At 43.5% G+C, this 17,913-nt stretch overlaps 1 protein-coding gene across 2 annotated transcripts in view; it reads left to right on the top strand.

Moving 5' to 3' along the window:
* The window catches only part of DYNC1I1 (dynein cytoplasmic 1 intermediate chain 1), a 302,215-nt gene that overhangs the window by 187,898 nt on the left and 96,404 nt on the right, over positions 1-17,913 (top strand). For both annotated transcript variants that reach the window (XM_084858764.1, XM_084858765.1), the window contains one exon: positions 5,055-5,180. In XM_084858764.1, the coding sequence (XP_084714890.1) occupies positions 5,055-5,180 (126 nt within the window). The remainder of the gene's footprint in view (positions 1-5,054; positions 5,181-17,913) is intronic.

Raw genomic sequence — 17,913 nt, 5'->3', positions numbered from 1 at the left:
GAACTACATCTGGTCCTGCCCCCTTTCTTGGTCCTTAGCACCACCCCCACCCCCGGTGCTCTTTTCCCTGCTCACTGCTGGAATGTGGCCTCTGAAACCATTTCCAAACTGGAATTCAGCCCCTGGGCTGAAAAAGGTTTAACACCCCTTGCTTAGTGGTAGAGCACATGCCCTGCATGTGGATGGTCCCAGTATCTTGAGTTTTTTAAAAAAATAAGTAGTAGGTGACATGACAGACTTCTGCTAGAGAGCTAGTGTCAGAGTGCTATCTGGCCCTGGTATAAGGTAGCTTCCAGCGTTAAGAGTCAAGCCCCCTTTCATGGGATATTCATGGGATATTATGAGTCAGTTACTTTGGACCTGATGAAGAAACTCAAACTTGCAGCCTGCGTAAGGGAGAGAATATAGACCTTGAAGTCCATTTATATTTATGGCATAGAAGCCCAGCTTCATTTCAAGAGGTTTTGCATCCATGTGTTTTAATCAAATCCATTTTGCGACAGGTAGGCATTGGCATGTGGGTGGCCAGTAAGCCTCTGTGGATTTGCACAGAAATGGGAAACAAGCCTGAGGAAACACTTATCTTAGGCTGTTCAAGGGGCTGGAAATTACATGGAATTCTTATCTGATAGTTTTTTAACAAGCAGCGTTTACTGTATTCCCGGGACAGCAAGATAAAGCTGACTTGGAAGGCAACTGCCAAAATATAATTGTTCACCCCCTCAGGCGTCCAAGTACGTTCTGTCTCCCATTTCTTTGTTCTGGGGTGGCCCTGTCTCACCTTCCCGTCCTCCAAACCCTTATCTTCCTTGGATGTACGCCTTACGTACTCTCAGTGTCACTGTGCATTACGCTGAAAGGAGCACGTTGACCTATGACCTCCAAGTTTTGCACATGAACTACAAAAGAAAGCTAAGTAGAGCAGACACTTCATAGTACATTGTGACACGTGACATTTGTACAGTTTACCAAAACAGTACTTGGATTAATGCAAGGAAAGCAGCACAGTTAATCTTGTGTGAACCAGGATAGTAGCGGTGAATGGTGGAGAGAATGTATGCCTACTGGATAGATAAGCCCCGTTGTTAGCTACAAATGAGAAAACACTAGAAACGTGTTCATAGGCCTGGCACCAGCACACAACATCATTGGATAGCTGCCAGGGCCCCCTGCTAGGCTGATATCTACCATCCCCCTCCCCATCCCTGCACCTTGCTGGGTGGCTTGTTCGTGGAGCTGCTTGCCATTCAAATTTCCCACAGAGCCCCTACTGAAGTACCCTTCCAAGCCACCCAGTGCCCATATTAGCAGGTATCTGCCACCAGGTAAGCCCTCTGAGTCCCACCTGTGTAGGAGGGCCTCCTCATTCCTGGACCCAACCATGCTTGTTCACACAGCAAAAACGCAGGTTCTGACACAGCTGCAGGGCATACTACAATGGTTCATGCTAAAATGTTTTATGTATTACCACCAGGAAACCCAAATATATTGTGCTGGTGATGGTGGCATGGTTATTCAGTGCGTAGACAGGAAACAATGAAAAAGATTATGTGTGTGTGTACGTACACACACACGGTTGCCAACTTTGGTTGTGACAGTGCTCCTGTGCCTCTAATAGTTGGATGACAAGCAGAAATTAAACAGGTAAATCAGGCCAAGGACTTGTTTGCCATGCAGCTGCCAAAGGCGCAAGAGCTTTACTGGAAAAAAACGGGCAATTCTTACATAAAATAAAAGGCATAGTTTAGACATTATGATTCCAATAGTTTTTTATTTATATTAAAAACAGATGTCCAATGTTGCACGTTTACATGTTTTTAAGAAGAAAAGTAGTCTTTACCAGCCTGCTGCTTCCAAGCCCCCACCCCAGCTGGGTCCCCATGACCCTCTGGGATTCAAGATACATGTTTAGCATCTTTGAGGAAACATGCATAAATAAAGATGGGCTGGCTTTTCCCTGTTTACATGTGCCTTCAATGTGCCTTCATCATGTGCCTTCAGTGGCTTTTATACATTATTGGAGACTCAGCTATTTGCTTTTATTAGCCACCTTTAATTCTGGTTTTTAACTTCTGGTTGTATTGTTTTATTTTCTGCTTTGTATTTGTTGTTCATCTGTTGTTTGTGTTGTTATATTTTTATGTTCTTTTCTGGGTTTTTTTTTTTGAAATTGTAAGCCACCTTGTGGCTAGTAGGTTTTTGTGCGAGAAAGGTGGGTTAAAAACAACAACAACCTTTATTTATTTATTTATTTATTTCAATACCGCCCAATAGCTCTCTGGGCGGTTCACAAAAATTAAAACCAAAATGCCCACAGTAAAACAATATTAATATAAAAACATTAAAACCACAATATAACAATACAACCAGAATAAAACCAGAATAAAACCTAGCAGCAATGCAGAGATTTAAAATACAGATTTAAAACAGCAGTGCTAAAAGTCCAGAAAGCTAAAATGTTAAAATGCCTGGGAAAATAAAAAGGTCTTCACCTGGCACTAGAAGGAATACAATGTAGGTGCCAGGTGAACCTCATTAGGAGGCTCATTCCATAGCTGGGGTGCCACAGCAGAAAAGGCCCTCCTTCTAGTAGCCACCCGCCTCACTTCCGTTGGCAGGGGCTCACAGAGAAGGGCCGCTGGGGATGATCTTAAGGTCTGGGCAGGCACATATGGGAGGAGACGATACTTCAGATAACCTGGCCCCAAGCTGTTAAGGGCTTTGAATGTTAATACCAGCACTTTGAATCGGGCCTGGAAATAGACTGGCAGCCAGTGCAGCTCAAAAAGTACTGGCATAATATGAGCTCGTTGGCCAGTCCCTGTTAACAATCTTGCTGCCCTATTTTGGACCTGCTGAAATTTCTGGACAGTTTGCAAAGGCAGCCCCAACAGCAACACAGCAAATAAAGGAGGGAGCAACCCTATGGCCGCAAGACAGCGGCTAGACGGCCATAGGATATCTAGTTTTCTAGGAACCGACCGTGGAGCCCACGCTCCGAGGTCGGTTCCTGGAAAACCAACGTCCCCCCACTTCCTTGGGCTGTGTGGAAGAGCCCCGTCCTCCGCGCTCGCAAGAGGAGCACAGAGTGGCTGAAAAGGGGCGTTCCGGGGCGGAACATCCAATGTGTCGTACAGCAGCCTCCTCCCCCGCTCTGCCCTCCCGCTGCTAGACAGCCGCAATCGGCTGTCTATCCGAAAATGCAGGGTAGGAGAAGCATGGAGGGAACGATCCCCTCCGTGCTTCTCCTGCCCTGCATTGGATAGGCAGTTGCCTCCGAGTTCAGCCGCGGCCGCCTATCTGAATAGGATTGCGCCCTAAGACTTGTATTTAACCACTCACTTGATTGCCACTGACAACCAAGAATTCTACGCAGGGGAGTGCGTGGACTTCCCGGCTTGAGGTGACACAGCAGGCTGGCCTTTGCCAGCTCGCTCAGCTTCCATGCTGGCTGCAGAGGAAGTAAAGTCCCTTCCTCCATGGCCAGCATGGAATCTCAGCTGGCTGGCAAAGAGAAAAAGAGCACGCTGTCCCTCTTCTGCTAGCCCACTTGGCTTCTGTAGTGACTGCGGAGGAAATGAAGCCCCCTCCTCCACGGCCAGTAGAGAACCAGAGCGAACTGGCAAAGGGCTTTTTTTGCTTTTTTTTGCAGGCTTTTGAGAGCTTAGTAACAAGGCTGAGCTAAAATGGTAAAATGTGTTAATTTTGATACCATATTATATGGCCGCAGTTGAGTTACTTGCTGTTTCGTGTCACACTGTGAATGGTCCTAAGGCGGAGTACGGAACTGCTTTCAGCCTGAGGGCTTTCCAGTTTTGGAGAAGCGCTTCAAGGCTGCATTCCAGTTAGGGGTGGGGCTAAAGCTACAAAGAAAATACTAGGATATTGTAGTTTAAAGCTCTTACTACCGGTAAGTAAGCCTTAGGAGACGCTTTTCAAACTTTTTGAATGGGGGAAAACTCTGTGCAAAACCACCAAATGATCAGTGGTCAAGGGAAAGGGGGTGGGGCCATGGGAGGGGGTGTGGTCATCTGGGACCAGATTGGGACCCCAGGAGCATCCAGATTTAGCCCCCAGTCCTGATGTCCCCAAAGGGCAGTTTCATTATTATTATTTAAACTACTTATATACTGCTTGATATCATAAGATGTCTAAGGGCACAATCCTCTGGGTTGCTCCCTGGGTACTCATAACCCACTGCCTCTCTGCATTTTAGCTACATGAGTGATTTCACCCGTCTAGTGGAAGCTTTGGGGAGGGGGAGGGAAGGAAGCTGGGGTGGCCATAGGAAAGATCGTAGGAATGCCACCCCAGTTTACTCCCCTCCCTCAGGAATGCCCCCTTTCCCCCGTCTCCGCACTTCATTTTGCGAGTGGAGAGGTAGCTGCCGCAGTTCCCTCCCTGCCGGCTACGAGGAGGGGGGGGAGGGGAGCGCTGTTTCCAGGCTCCCAACTTGGAGCCCTGTCTACTAATTCGGAGCCAAGAAACCGAAAAATCCTATGTCCCCCAGATGCTGTCTAGGGGACATAGGATTGTTCCCCAAGGGGTTTTACATAAAAACCACTTCATGCCTAGATATAAATCCCCAAAGAAGTCAAAATGTAGTGCTTAGGCACAGTGGTTTTCTTCAGAGTTATTCACATATATGTGTCTTATTCAGGATGCAATTGTAGATATGCTTTCCAAGGAGTAATCCCCATTGAACAGTAGGACTTACTCTGAAGTAAACATGCATACAATTACACAGCATCCTGTAAGGTAGGCCAGTTTTTTTTTATCTCCATAACACTAATGGGAGAAGACTTTTTTTGCAGTAGCTGTTTTCACAAGTCTTTCCCTCTGAAGACCAGATTCTGCTCAAAATGCATTTGGAAAATATATTTTTAGAACAACCACCACCAAGTAAATAAATAAAATTGTGGACACTGGAATTTCTTGCCCTCTTGCTATTTTATATTTCCTTTTGAAGCTATCAACTTCTGTGATTGTTCTCAGCACTGATCACTTTGTCCACCACTGAATGTTCAAATTTTACTGCATTTTTTCCTTCACAGTATCCTGAGTTGATGGTTGCTTCATATAACAATAACGAAGATGCCCCACATGAACCAGATGGGGTGGCCTTGGTTTGGAACATGAAATTTAAGAAGACGACCCCCGAGTATGTTTTTCATTGCCAGGTAAGATAACAACTGTTTCATAAAAAGTTATGCCGAAAACTACTGTGTGTCGCATCTGCCCACCATTCGGAAGAGGTTGGAGTTAAAAATAGAGCATTTTGGAAAGAGTACTAGGAAGCACGCTTGTTTTTTTAGATTTATACAATCTTCTAAAAAAACCCAACATAGCCCAGTTGGAGACTGTGTGTCATTTTCTGTCTATTTTAAACAATCCCCAACGGAGTTTCTTTATAAAAACCTCACACTTATGAAGTAAGTGTGGTGTACCACTTCCTCCTGCAGCTGGCAACATATGCTTTCCCACCCACGTAAATTTCCTTGTGTCCTCTGTTCCAAATCGGCCTGTGCTCTGTGTGATATTGTTTGGAGTGATATTGCATCTTTACCGTACATCAGCATAGAGAATATTTGTGAATACTCACTTTGCCCATAGCATTGTGATCAACAGTTGTGGCATAGATGTCTCATCACTGTCACTCAGCAGTCTGCTGTGAACAATTGAGGCATGAAATCTAGAGGCATATATGTAAAACAAAGGGTGTGTCTGCACTAGCTGTTTTTCTCCAGATCTCCCTGTCCCAAGAATGGGTGGTGCAATCTGCACCTAAAACCAAGTGGACCCTCATTAAAGAGGCACTAACCAGATTATGTCATAGAGGAAGGCAGTACCTTGTTAAAGAGCCACGAATTTCCCTGCAACCTTCCTTTTGATAAGAACACCATCCCCTACAAACTTGGCACTTGAGATGAATTTATTTTGTTTTAGTACATTTATATCCCACCTTTCTTCCAACAAATAACTCAAGGTGGCAAACATGGGATTCCCAGGCAGTCATCCAGCCACTTACTAGCCCCAGATCTGCTTAGTTTCAGCTACACCGTAGACTATGTACTACCCTGGGGCATAGATCTGCTGGCAGGTATGCACTGCAGCCTAGCCATTGAAAAGGCAGGCCACAATCTTTCTTTGCAGTAAACCTGCTTATAATGAAGCACTCCAGCATGCCCCTAGGAGTGGCAGGCTAGGATACCTACTCATAAGTTTTAACCAGAGCCCATCTGTTGGAGAATGTGACTCATATTGAACAATTGTCATTGGTTTCTGGTCTCTTTCCAAGCACAAATCGAAGTACTAGTTATTACCTGTGAAGTCCAAATGGTTTGGGGCAAGGAAATGTAGATGACTGTTTCCTCCCACATAAACATCCCCATCCTCTCAGATTGGTGGTGGAGACACAACTGAAGCATGGTGCCTACTGTAGCCCCTTGACATCCCCCCCAAAAGTCTCCTGAGGGTCAGGCATAAGTAGCTTGCCCAATATTCCCTGATTCTCGCACTGCATTCTCCCCACCACCTGAGGATTTTATGTAATAGCAGCACTACTTCCACCATGTGGACTGCACTACTGTGTTGAAACTGGAAGGATCTATATGGGCTGCACAGAGGTGGCACATAACTTCTGGGTTTGAGGTGTGCCAAATAAGAATGACTTGAGACACTGAAACATGTGTGGGGAAGCACAAGACCTTTTCACTTTCTTTTCACACTTCTTCATAACATCCAAAGTAAAGGTAGCTGGGCTTCCCCCATCGGGAGATAGTGAGCTGTGCTTATATGGCAAACACATGCTTATCCTCATGGGAGGGATGTGGGGAGTGCAGGAGTCCATTTTGGATGTTTGAAAGAAAAGGAGAAACACAAAGATGAGTCACCTAGGAACATAGGAAGCTGCCTCATACTGAATCAGAGCATTGCTGCATTTAGCCCAGTATTGTTGACACTGACTGGAAGCAGCTGTCCAGGGGTTTAGGTAGGAGTTTTTCCTTCCCTACCTGGGGATGCTGTGGATTGAACCTGGGACCTTCTACATGCAAAGCAGGTACTCTACCACTGAGCTACAGCCCATCCCACTTAATCTTTCTGTTCTCCCAGTCAGTGCACTCAGGGCAAGAAGAACTTGATATACAGTTCTCAGATTAGTTAGCATACAACAAGGTTCTTCTGTGCTCAGTTGTTTCTGTTTTTCCATGGGATTTTGTCTGCTAGTTTAATGCAAAAGTATCAGGTTACAGGAACAGGAGACTCCTATTCACCCCCCCCATGACACCCATGTTAGTGTTTGATTTTAAAAAGTGTAAGAAAGGATTTCAAGATGCCCATTGCATAATGAAATACCAAATTTGTTTCTGGCAGTAACTTGAGGTTTCATATATTTTGAATATTTGTCTGGCTTTGACTGACACTCAGGCCAGTTTTAAAGCTTCAGATCTATCTGCCTAGCATACTGGAGAAACACTCCTGTAAGGCGGATGGAACGCCATTGTTCATGCTGTTGATACTGCCACGCTGTATTCCAAGCTTTTATTCACTCTTGCAAGTATGTTAATAATTGATATATTGTAAAATAGAGGTTTTGTTTGATCCAGTTAAGCTTCTTGAGACTACAGTAAGGAAGGATTCAATGGATGGGGAATTATTTGAGGACTTCACATCTGCCACAAGAGTCAGCATTTTCATTATGCTTCTGATAGAAATACACTAAAATTATGTGGTGTTTCAAACCACAAACAACCTGAATCTGAGAATGAGCTGGATTTAAGAATGAGCTCAGAACATAAGATTGCAGGAAATAGTGTGCCACTGTTTTAAAAGATACCCACAGATATTTTAGATGCTCTTCCCTTGTGCATTTCTAACTGGAACCATGTTTGAACCACTATACTGCAAATGCAGGGATCAGAGGGAAGGGTAGATGCTAGATGGAATTTATTCTTCCTGATTGGTTAATCATAACCTGTGTGATCCAAAGGGTTGGCCGGTAGCTGGAGGACTTTCTCTTGGTCTTCCGAATAAAGGCTGAGCCCACTGATTCAGATGGAACACCCCCCCCACACACACACACACACACTTCAAGCATATAATCTTACCTCAGAGCCTGGAAGGCAAGCAGACTATGCAGAAGATTATCATGATGTCATTCTTTGCCTGCTTAGTGAAACCAACTATGCCATTATTTAGTCTAATTGTTATGTATGTATGTATGTATGTATGAATGAAAATCTGAAAAGGAAATGTTCCTTAACCTGCATCCCAGACCCCTAGTGTTCACAGTGTTGTTGTTTTTAATCGACCATGTCCAGTTTACAAAACCAATAGGAATTGGTGGTAACCACTCAGCATGTCTAGATAAAAGCAGGCATTTTCATTGCACTGAGTTTTGAATAAACTCATACAAAAGCATGGGTTCAGTTGCTTCATTCCAAAAAGAAGCTAATGTGCAAGGCAATCATAGATAGACAGACAGGCAGACAGACAGACTCAAAAGTAAGACCTGTAGTCCCACAGACCAGGTTGGGCAAGGAGTGTATAGAATTGAAGCTTTACCCTGACAGAGTGCTCAGTTCTGATATCAAAAGGCATTCTTTATCAGTGAACTAACAGTTAACTCTCAACATCTTACTTTTCATCACCACTCTCATAGTAGCCCTGGGTTTAAATAAGATACTTGTGGTGTTGTGTTTTACTTGGTTTCTTGTTTCTATGTACTAGCATGTAAGTATGGGCAGTATTAGAAGTAATAGATAAGAATTATTTCTTGGTCAGTCACAGTTCTGGTCAATGCATTAAGAAAAGAGAAGCACTGTTGTGAAATGACTAGAGTGTTGGACTGGGAGTTGGGAGATCCAGGTTCTAGTCCCCACTCAGCCATGGAAACTCAGTGGGTGACATTGGGCCAGTCACAGTCTCTCAGCCCAACCTACCTCACAGGGTTGTTTTGTGAGGATAAAATGGAGGAGGAGGAGGATTATGCATACTGCCTTGGGTTCCTTAAGGAGGAAAAAAGGCGGGATAGAAATGTAATAAAATAAAAAAATAAAAAGACATTCACTCAGATTGGATTTCCCTTTGGAGGGTTTGTGTTTTGTTTTGTTTGTACTCTGAACTCTAGCAGCTAACTTTCGATATATATTTCTGGAATCCTGACCTGTACTTAGACAACACCTGTTGTTTGGTGATCCCACCATTGTATCTTACGTTGGTAGTTGATCAGGCCTTTGCTGTGGCAGTGCCTTCATTTTGAAACATGTTTGCTCTGCATCTCAGTAGTTGTGCCTTCTTCCTCAGTTTTCAAATTTTATTTATTTATTTATTTTACTATATTTCTATATGCTGCCTAATAATGTATGTTCTCTGGGCAGCTCACAAGAAATAAAAGAATAAAATGCAATATTAAAATATGAGAACATAACAAAATCTTTTTAATCCTCCGAGAAAGAGTACTTTTTTTTTGTCCTCCAGGTGCTTTTAAAGAACCTACTATTAGTCCGAATAAGTGCTTTCTTTTTCATTTTCCTAATATTTTCTCTTTTAGGAAACTGTTTAAAAATAATAATGCCATGTTGTTCTTTTTTTATGAATTATTTGAAGTATTCTATCCCACCCTTCTGCCTCAATATGAGGTGACTCACGACATGATAAAAAATACAAAACAATAAAATAAACTAAAAACTTGTTTTTAAAAGCAGCAGAGAATATAAATCAAACAGCAGCAAAAATCAAGAACAGAAATCAAACACTCAGCAGGATAAATGACTGCCAGAACAAAACAATCTTGATCAGAATGCCAAAAATACCAGCTTTGTGGTATTTTATTGAGTTGTTTTTATACAATATGCCATAAGTACCAGTTGAATGTGGGGGTGGTGCAAATCAATAACATTATTATCTGTATTGTAATGTGCTTATGGCCACGAAGTCCTGCCACGATCAGTGCATATGAGACCATGGCCTGCTGCCAGCCCATGTACCACCTCCCTTGTCCTGTGGACAGAATGTACAAAGAACCCTGCATCAAAAGTTTGATAATTTCGCTTCAGGCAGGGTGCCTGAGAAAGGAAGAGGCTGCGGTGGTTCTTCCTTCCAGGAACCCCCTGTGCAAAATGAAAGGATCAGGTTTACCAATGTCCTTTGCCTGCATGTCATAATAGGGAAGGTGACGCTCAGTGGCGGACCACATTGTTTGCATGCAGACGGCTCCAGGTTCACTCCCTGACATCTCCAGGTAGGGCTAGGAAGGGATCTTGCCTGAACTCCCAGAGAGCCGCTGCCAGTCGGTGTTGACAGTATTGGGCTAGATGGACCCATGACCTGACTCAGTATAAGGTAGCTTCCTATGTTCCTATGACAGTCCTTTTCTGTTGTGCAGCACAGTTTCCTCTCTTCTTGGGTGCCCATGCAAAGTGAAAAGATAATGGTCACCATCCCTGCTTCTCTAAACCAAGCTGAAGATGAGGAAAAGGAGATGATCCTGGAGTACTTGCTTCACCTGTCCACAACAGGCCAAAAAGAAAATTTGACAGATTTCTGAAAGGCTATAAGGGAGCTGGCCAGACAGACCTCCCTAGGTTGGACGATCTATATGAAGGATGCCATCCCTGAAAAAACTGTAACCAGATGGTTCTTCAGATGTTGCAGGACTTCCCTGGGCCCAGTCTACATGGAAATGGAATGAGAAGCGCTTTCTGGTTATATCAGTATTTTCATGAAATCACTTTAGTCTGTCAGGGGCACCTGAAGCAAGGGAAGTGGAGGATTTGCTACCTAAAAACCCACTTTCACAGGTCAAATGGCACTTGAAACCGCCTTACTTTGGGGTTGGGTGCTCAGCAAATGAGAAAGGCTTGTTCCCCGCCCCTATCCACGCTCCCTTGCTCAGGGAAGTTCAGTGGAAGTGCTAAATCAAACCCCTGTAGTTTACCCCACACCATTCCCTTCTCATCCACCATTGGAGTATTGTGAAAGATTAAAAGATACTGCGCTATTATGAATGAGAAAAACAGGCCACATAATCTGAATGGGTAAAGCAGGTACTGAGCTATGTGAATGCTTGAAACAGCGCTACTGTGCTATTATGAACAGAAAAACAGGCTGCATATTGTGAATGGGTAAAGCAGCTACTGCGCTATTTGAAGTAGTACTACTCTGCTATTACGAATGGGAAAAACAGGCTGCATACTGTGAATGGGTAAAGTGGCTACTGCACTAGACTACATAATTGTGCATGGGAAAACAGCACTACTGCGATATAGTGAAAGGATGAAACAGCGTGAAGTAGTGCTAAAGAAAGCCTGTGTCCAAAAGCGACATACTAAGAATTGGGAAAAAGAGGGAATGGGGGGTAAAAAAGGAGCAGCCCCACCCTTGGCCACATCACTGCCAGGTCACAGCCAGGTCACAGAGGCATGCCCAGGATTTAATGCTGGGGGATGTGGCACACTGCAGCCGAACTGTGCAGGAGCCACGTTTAAGGAAAAAAGACACACTAAAAGGACTTTCAAAAAATGTGCCTTTTCCAGAGGGAAGCTGTGGGGCTGCTGAGGATTAGTGACAGTATCATCTGTCACGAATGACCCTGATGTGTTCTCATTCTGCACTAAATCGGCAGTGTAGATTGGGTCCTGGCAATATTAAGTATAGGAGGGTGTCACGACATGGGGAAGCGGCACTTCTTCAAATACAGACTTTCAGGGCTCTAAAGGTCAAAAACTGCTCTGAGCCTGGAACTACATAGTAACTAGTGCAGTACTATAAGGATTGGTATTTAATTATCTCTAAAATGTGCATCAGTTAAAAGCAGGGTTGCTGCAATTTGCAGTTTCTATATTATCTGTTGTTTCCAGATCTTTGCAGGAAATCCAAGTGGATGTTTCATTCTTAGGTAATGTTTTCTGTCCATGGACCATTGATTTGGAAGAAAAACATTGTTTTGGAAGAAGAACCAAACCAAGAACTTTTTTTCCCATCATAAGGAGAGCCATTTCCTCCTCATCCTGCAACCAGGCATCACAGGCAGTGTGGCCCAACTTCTACCAGTGTGGCAGGTAGAAAAGCCTGTCTTAGGGCAGGGATGGGGCACAATTCTTTGAGTCTAAAATCTGGAAATGGCCCCTGTGCAGCCATGAACTGCAGTCTCACAGCCATGCTTGGTAGATTGTTCAACAGGACAGCATGAAGTTGTTGGGAGCTGCAGCTATTTCTGTCCTTTCTCCCTAGAGCACCACCATCCAGTCATCCTCACTTGGTAGGCTCCATGTCATTGCTAACTGTCAGTTTCTGTGTGGCATATGGCCTTAGGTTTTCTATTTTAATTTCAGCAAAGCTGCCCAGGCTTGGAAAATATTGTGGCTTGGTTCTAGAAATCAGCCATGGAGCTGCACTACAGAATGTTTCTCTGCCCGATGCCTATCCCCAGGTTTTCTGTAGTGGCTTCCATACACTGTCATTAAATTATGTATTTGACCACCCCTCATTGCTTATTCTAGTGTGGTCTTTCTCTTTTCAGCTGGCTGGCTGGAATCAGAAATGCCTATCTTAGAATTAAACATGCTGAACTTAACTGAAAATCTGTATTTAGTGGCCGGCATTGGCTGGAGTTCCTCTCCTCCCCCCTCTCTCGCCCCCAATTTTCATTTCTTCTCCACTGGTTTCTTTTCCTAACTAAAAATATGTTGCTGTTGATCTGTACAGTGCTCTAGTGGCCTGGTTTCCTAGGCTGTCAGAATTCCAGATTCTTGAGATCACCTCTGTTGCATAGCTACATCGGCAATATGGTGAAGTTTTACCAAAGTGTGTGTGCGTGTGTGTATGAGACAGCGAGAGAGAGAGAGACAAAGAGATGGATTCCCTTAGACCTTCATTTTAGCTGCTCCCTCATCATTCTTTTCCAATCCCATTTACTGTTTGCGCTCCTCCACTTCCTTTGCCGCTTGCCATTGTTTAGTATAAATATTAGTCGAATAGCCAGAACCGATGATCTGAGGCATGTGTGCCGGTCCTGTTGAATTATACAGGAATTCCACCTGTGTGCTGAAAGGCTGTATATCGTCAGTAAATGGTTATTCAGATGACATCAGCTGGGTAAAGTGTCTTGGCCCATATCCTAGTAATAAAGTACAATGCTGAATTTGTGGGATTTTCCCTTTTTTTACCTGCAGTGATGGAACTTATAATTAAGTGAGAAGTATTCTGTATTCTTCTCTAAGGATGAGGAACACTAACTCTCTCACTTCTTCCTTCATTTCAAACATATCATTCATTTTAGCATAATTCTTCATTTCCCTTTTTTGAATAGGGGCTAGTGAACAGTCTTGGAAGGGATATAAAGGCATCATCACTTTTTTCAAGTTTTCTTTTTCAAATTAGCATGTTTTTCCATTAGACCTTCAATCCATCTTTAGCAAGTGGGCAGTTTCTCCTTTCTGTTTTTTTAGTAAAGCATTGCATATGCCTAAAACTATATCTTCACCTCCACCCAACCCATAAAATGATGACTAATAGCAAAAACAACCACAGTTGAAATACTGGGAATGGACTTAGAGTTGTGTGAAGACTGTGGTGACCAACAATCCTTAAACCATTTAACTACACACGGACGTTTTCTTCACCAACAAATAAATACCCGCAATACCCCTTTGCATTTTAAGGCTGGAATCCTAGGCATGTTTAGACAGAAAAAAGTCCTACAATTTCCAGCGTCCTCCAGCCAGACATGCTGACTTGGGAATGCTGGGAGTTGTAGGACTTTTTTCTGTGTAAACATGCAAAGGATTGCACTCTAACCGTGTTTAGCATATCTCTCCTGGTTCCTCTGAGAATGAAATTTCATATTCATCTATCAGCTGAAGCATTAATAAAATGCTTTCCTTGGCTGGAAAAGTTTAGGCAGTTGTTGTTTTAAACTGTGGGGGCAGGGAAGTGGAAATTTGGGAGATGTTATTTTATGTGTTATAAAATCAGGACTTGTAATATTGTTGTTGTTGTTGTTCAGTTGTTCAGTCGTGTCCGACTCTTCGTGACCCCATGGACCATAGCATGCCAGGCCTTCCTGTCCTGCGCTCTCTCCCGGAGCGTGCTCAAGTTCATATTCATTGCATCCGTGATGCTATCTAGCCATCTCATCCTCTGCCGTCCCCTTCTCCTTTTGCCTTCAGTCTTTCCCAGCATCAGGGTCTTTTCCAGGGAGTTTTCTCTTCGCATTAGGTGGCCAAAATATTGGAGCTTCAGCTTCATTATCTGTCCTTCCAATGAGCACTCAGGGTTGATTTCCTTTAGGATGGACTGATTTGACCTCCTTGCAGTCCAGGGGACTCGTAAGAGTCTTCTCCAGCACCACAGTTCGAAAGCATCAATTCTTTGGTGCTCAGCCTTCCTTATAGTCCAGCTCTCACAGCCATACATTACTACTGGGAAAACCATAGCTTTGATTAGACGGACCTTTGTCGGCAAGGTGATGTCTCTGCTTCTTACTATGTTGTCTAGGTTTGCCATAGCTTTCCTCCCAAGGAGCAAGCGTCTTTTAATTTCATGGCTACAGTCACCGTCTGCGGTGATCTTGGAGCCCAAGAAAGTAAAATCTGTCACTGCTTCCATTTCTTCCCCTTCTATATGCCAGGAAGTGATAGGGCCAGATGACATGATCTTCGTTTTTTTAATGTTGAGTTTCAAACCAGCTTTTGCACTCTCCTCTTTCACCCTCAACAAGAGGCTCTTGAGATCCTCTTCGCTTTCTGCCATTAGGGTGGTATCGTCTGCATATCGGAGGTTGTTGATAATTCTCCCAGCAATCTTAATTCCGACCTCTGATTCATCCAACCCGGCATTTCTCATGATGTACTCTGCATATAAGTTAAATAAGCAGGGTGACAATATGCAGCCTTGTCGTACTCCTTTCCCAATTTTGAACCAATCGGTTGTTCCATGTCTGGTTCTTACTGTTGCTTCTTGACCCTCGTACAGGTTTCTCAGGAGATAGGTAAGGTGGTCTGGTAGTCCCATCACTTTAAGAATTTGCCACAGTTTGTTGTGATCCACACAATCAAAGGCTTTAGCGTAGTCAATGAAGCAGAAATAGACGTTTTTCTGGAATTCTCTTGCTTTCTCCATGATGCAGCGAATGTTGGCGATTTGATCTCTAGTTCCTCTGCCTCTTCGAAACCCAGCTTGTACTTCCGGTAGTTCTCGGTTCGCATACTGCTGAAGCCTAGCTTGTAGGATTTTGAGCATCACCTTGCTGGCATGTGAAATGAGCGCAATTGTGCGGTAGTTTGAACACTCTTTGGCGTTGCCCTTCTTTGGAATTGGAATGTAAACTGACCTTTTCCAGTCTTGTGGCCACTGTTGAGTGTTCCAAATCTGTTGGCATATTGAGTGCAGCACTTTAACAGCATCATCTTTTAGGATTTTAAATAGCTCAGCTGGAATACTGTCATCTCCGCTAGCTTTGTTGTTACTAATGCTTCCTAAGGCCCACTTGACTTCACTGTCTAGGATGTCCGGCTCAAGTTCAGTGACTGCACTATCATGGCTATCAGGGACATTCAGATCTTTCCTGTATAGTTCTTCTGTGTATTCTTGCCACCTCTTCTTAATCTCATCTGCTTCTGTTAGGTCCCTGCCTTCTTTGTCCTTGATCATGCCCGTCTTTGCACAAAACGTTCCCTTGAGATCTCCGATTTTCTTGAAGAGATCTCTAGTCTTTCCCATTCTGTTGTTTTCCTCGATTTCTTTGCATTGTTCATTTAAGAAGGCCTTCTTGTCTCCTTGCTATTCTCTGGAACTCTGCATTCAGTTGGGTATATCTTCCCCTTTCTCCCTTGCTTTTCGCTTCCCTTCTTTCCTCAGCTACTTGTAAAGCCTCATCAGACAGCCACTTGGCTTTCTTGCATTTCTTTTTCTTTGGGACGGATTTCGTTGCTGCCTCCTGAACAATGTTACGGACCTCCGTCCATAGTTCCTCAGGCACTCTGTCTATCAGGTCTAATCCCTGAAATCTATTCCTCACCTCCACTGTATATTCATCAGGGATATGATTGAGGTCATACCTGAACGGTTTAGTGGTTTTCCCGATGTTCTTCAATTTAAGCCGAAATTTTGCAAGAAGCAGCTCATGATCTGAGCCACAGTCAGCTCCAGGTCTTGTTTTTACTGACTGCATGGAGCTTCTCCATCTTTGGCTGCAAAGGACATAATCAATCTGATTTCGATATTGACCATCTGGTGACGTCCATGTGTAGAGTCGCCTCTTGTGCTGTTGGAAAAGAGTGTTTGCTATGATCAGCATGTTCTCTTGGCAAAACTCTATTAGCTTTTGTCCTGCTTCATTTTGTACACCAAGGCCATGCCTGCCTGTTATCCCGGTGATTTCTTGACTTCCTACTTTAGCATTCCAATCCCCTATGATGAAGAGGACATCTTTTTTTGGTGTTAGTTCTAGAAGGTGTTGTAGGTCTTCATAGAACCGATCAACCTCAGCTTCTTCAGCATCAGTGGTTGGGGCATAGACTTGAATTACTGCGATGTTGAATGGTTTGCCTTGGATTCGTACTGAGATCATTCTATCATTTTTAAGATTGTACCCCAGTACTGCTTTTCCCACCCTTTTGTTGACTATGAGTGCTACTCCATTTCTTCTAAGGGATTCTTGCCCACAATAGTAGATATGATGGTCACCTGAATTAAATTCGCCCATGCCTGTCCATTTTAGTTTGCTGATTCCCAAGATGTCGATGTTCAATCTTGCCATCTCATGTTTGACCACCTCCAGCTTACCTTGATTCATTGATCTGACATTCCAGGTTCCTAAACAATATTGTTCTTTACAGCATCGGATTTTCTTTTCTTGTAATATATCTTTCCGTATAGCACTTGAAGGGTTTAAAAGAAATTCTTAGAGCTGACATGGTTTTAATAATTTTTTCATGTCCCAGATTTAGCATGAAGCATCTTCTATTAATTGGAAAAATACATTATTAATTCTTGTGTTCCTGATCACTTGGGGAGACCTCTGCCCCAAGTGGATGACACAGGAAAGAAGTAGACTTGACAAGAGGTATTACTTGTGTCTGTCCCAATCACATATAAAGTAGAGGTTTGTGGATGTATGTGTCTTATTTTAACTCTAAAAGGAGTGTAGCGAGAGGGAGCGCTGGGTAGTATCCAATGTTAGAGTAGACCCATCAAAATGAATGGAAGTTCAGTTAGTTGTGACTAACTTAGTCTCATTAATTTCAATGGGTCTACTTTGTGTAGGAGTAGCATTGGATACTACCCATTGAATCTGGTCCGTACCTGCCCCTTCATACACTCGGTTGCTTCAAACCCTTTGACTCTTTAAGGCAACAGGGACTGTAAGCTTTTCTACACGCTCTACCTACTTTCGGTGTCGTAGCAGAATTGAGATCTGAACTCTACTCAAAGAGTTTTTCTTTTCCTGCTTCCTTTCCACTACATAACCTCTAGATGGCGCTGTGCCATAGTGGAATAATGCAAATACACAAGTAGGAAAATACCTTTTCTTTCACCATTAGAAATAATACCCCATTTTCCCTGTTCCAAAAAAAACACAGGGAAATGCTCTTAAAAAACAGAAGCAAAACTGGAGGATCATGATGTCATCTAAAGAACCCTTAAACAAGTGTGAGTAAGGAATCACCAGTGCACAATAAATGCCTCATGTAGAAACGCTCTGTAGGTCAGTGGAAGAGCACATGCTTTGCATGCAGAAGACGCCAGGTTAATTGCCGGTTCTGTCTCCAGCTGAAGGCTTGGGTAGCAGCTAATGCAAAAGATCTCTGAGACCCTGGAAAACTGCTGCCATTCAGAGAATGGCAGGTTGGAGAATGCTACAAGTTTTAGGACTTTTGGAGGGTCTAAATATGCACTGGATTGCACACT

This window comes from Heloderma suspectum, chromosome 5 (genome assembly GCF_057233095.1).
Source record: "Heloderma suspectum isolate Gila_16-S chromosome 5, 16-S_ref, whole genome shotgun sequence".
In the NCBI taxonomy this organism is placed as follows: Eukaryota; Metazoa; Chordata; class Lepidosauria; order Squamata; family Helodermatidae; genus Heloderma; species Heloderma suspectum.
Note: the sequence above shows the minus strand (reverse complement) of the source record. Positions and strands in the feature narration are given on the sequence as shown.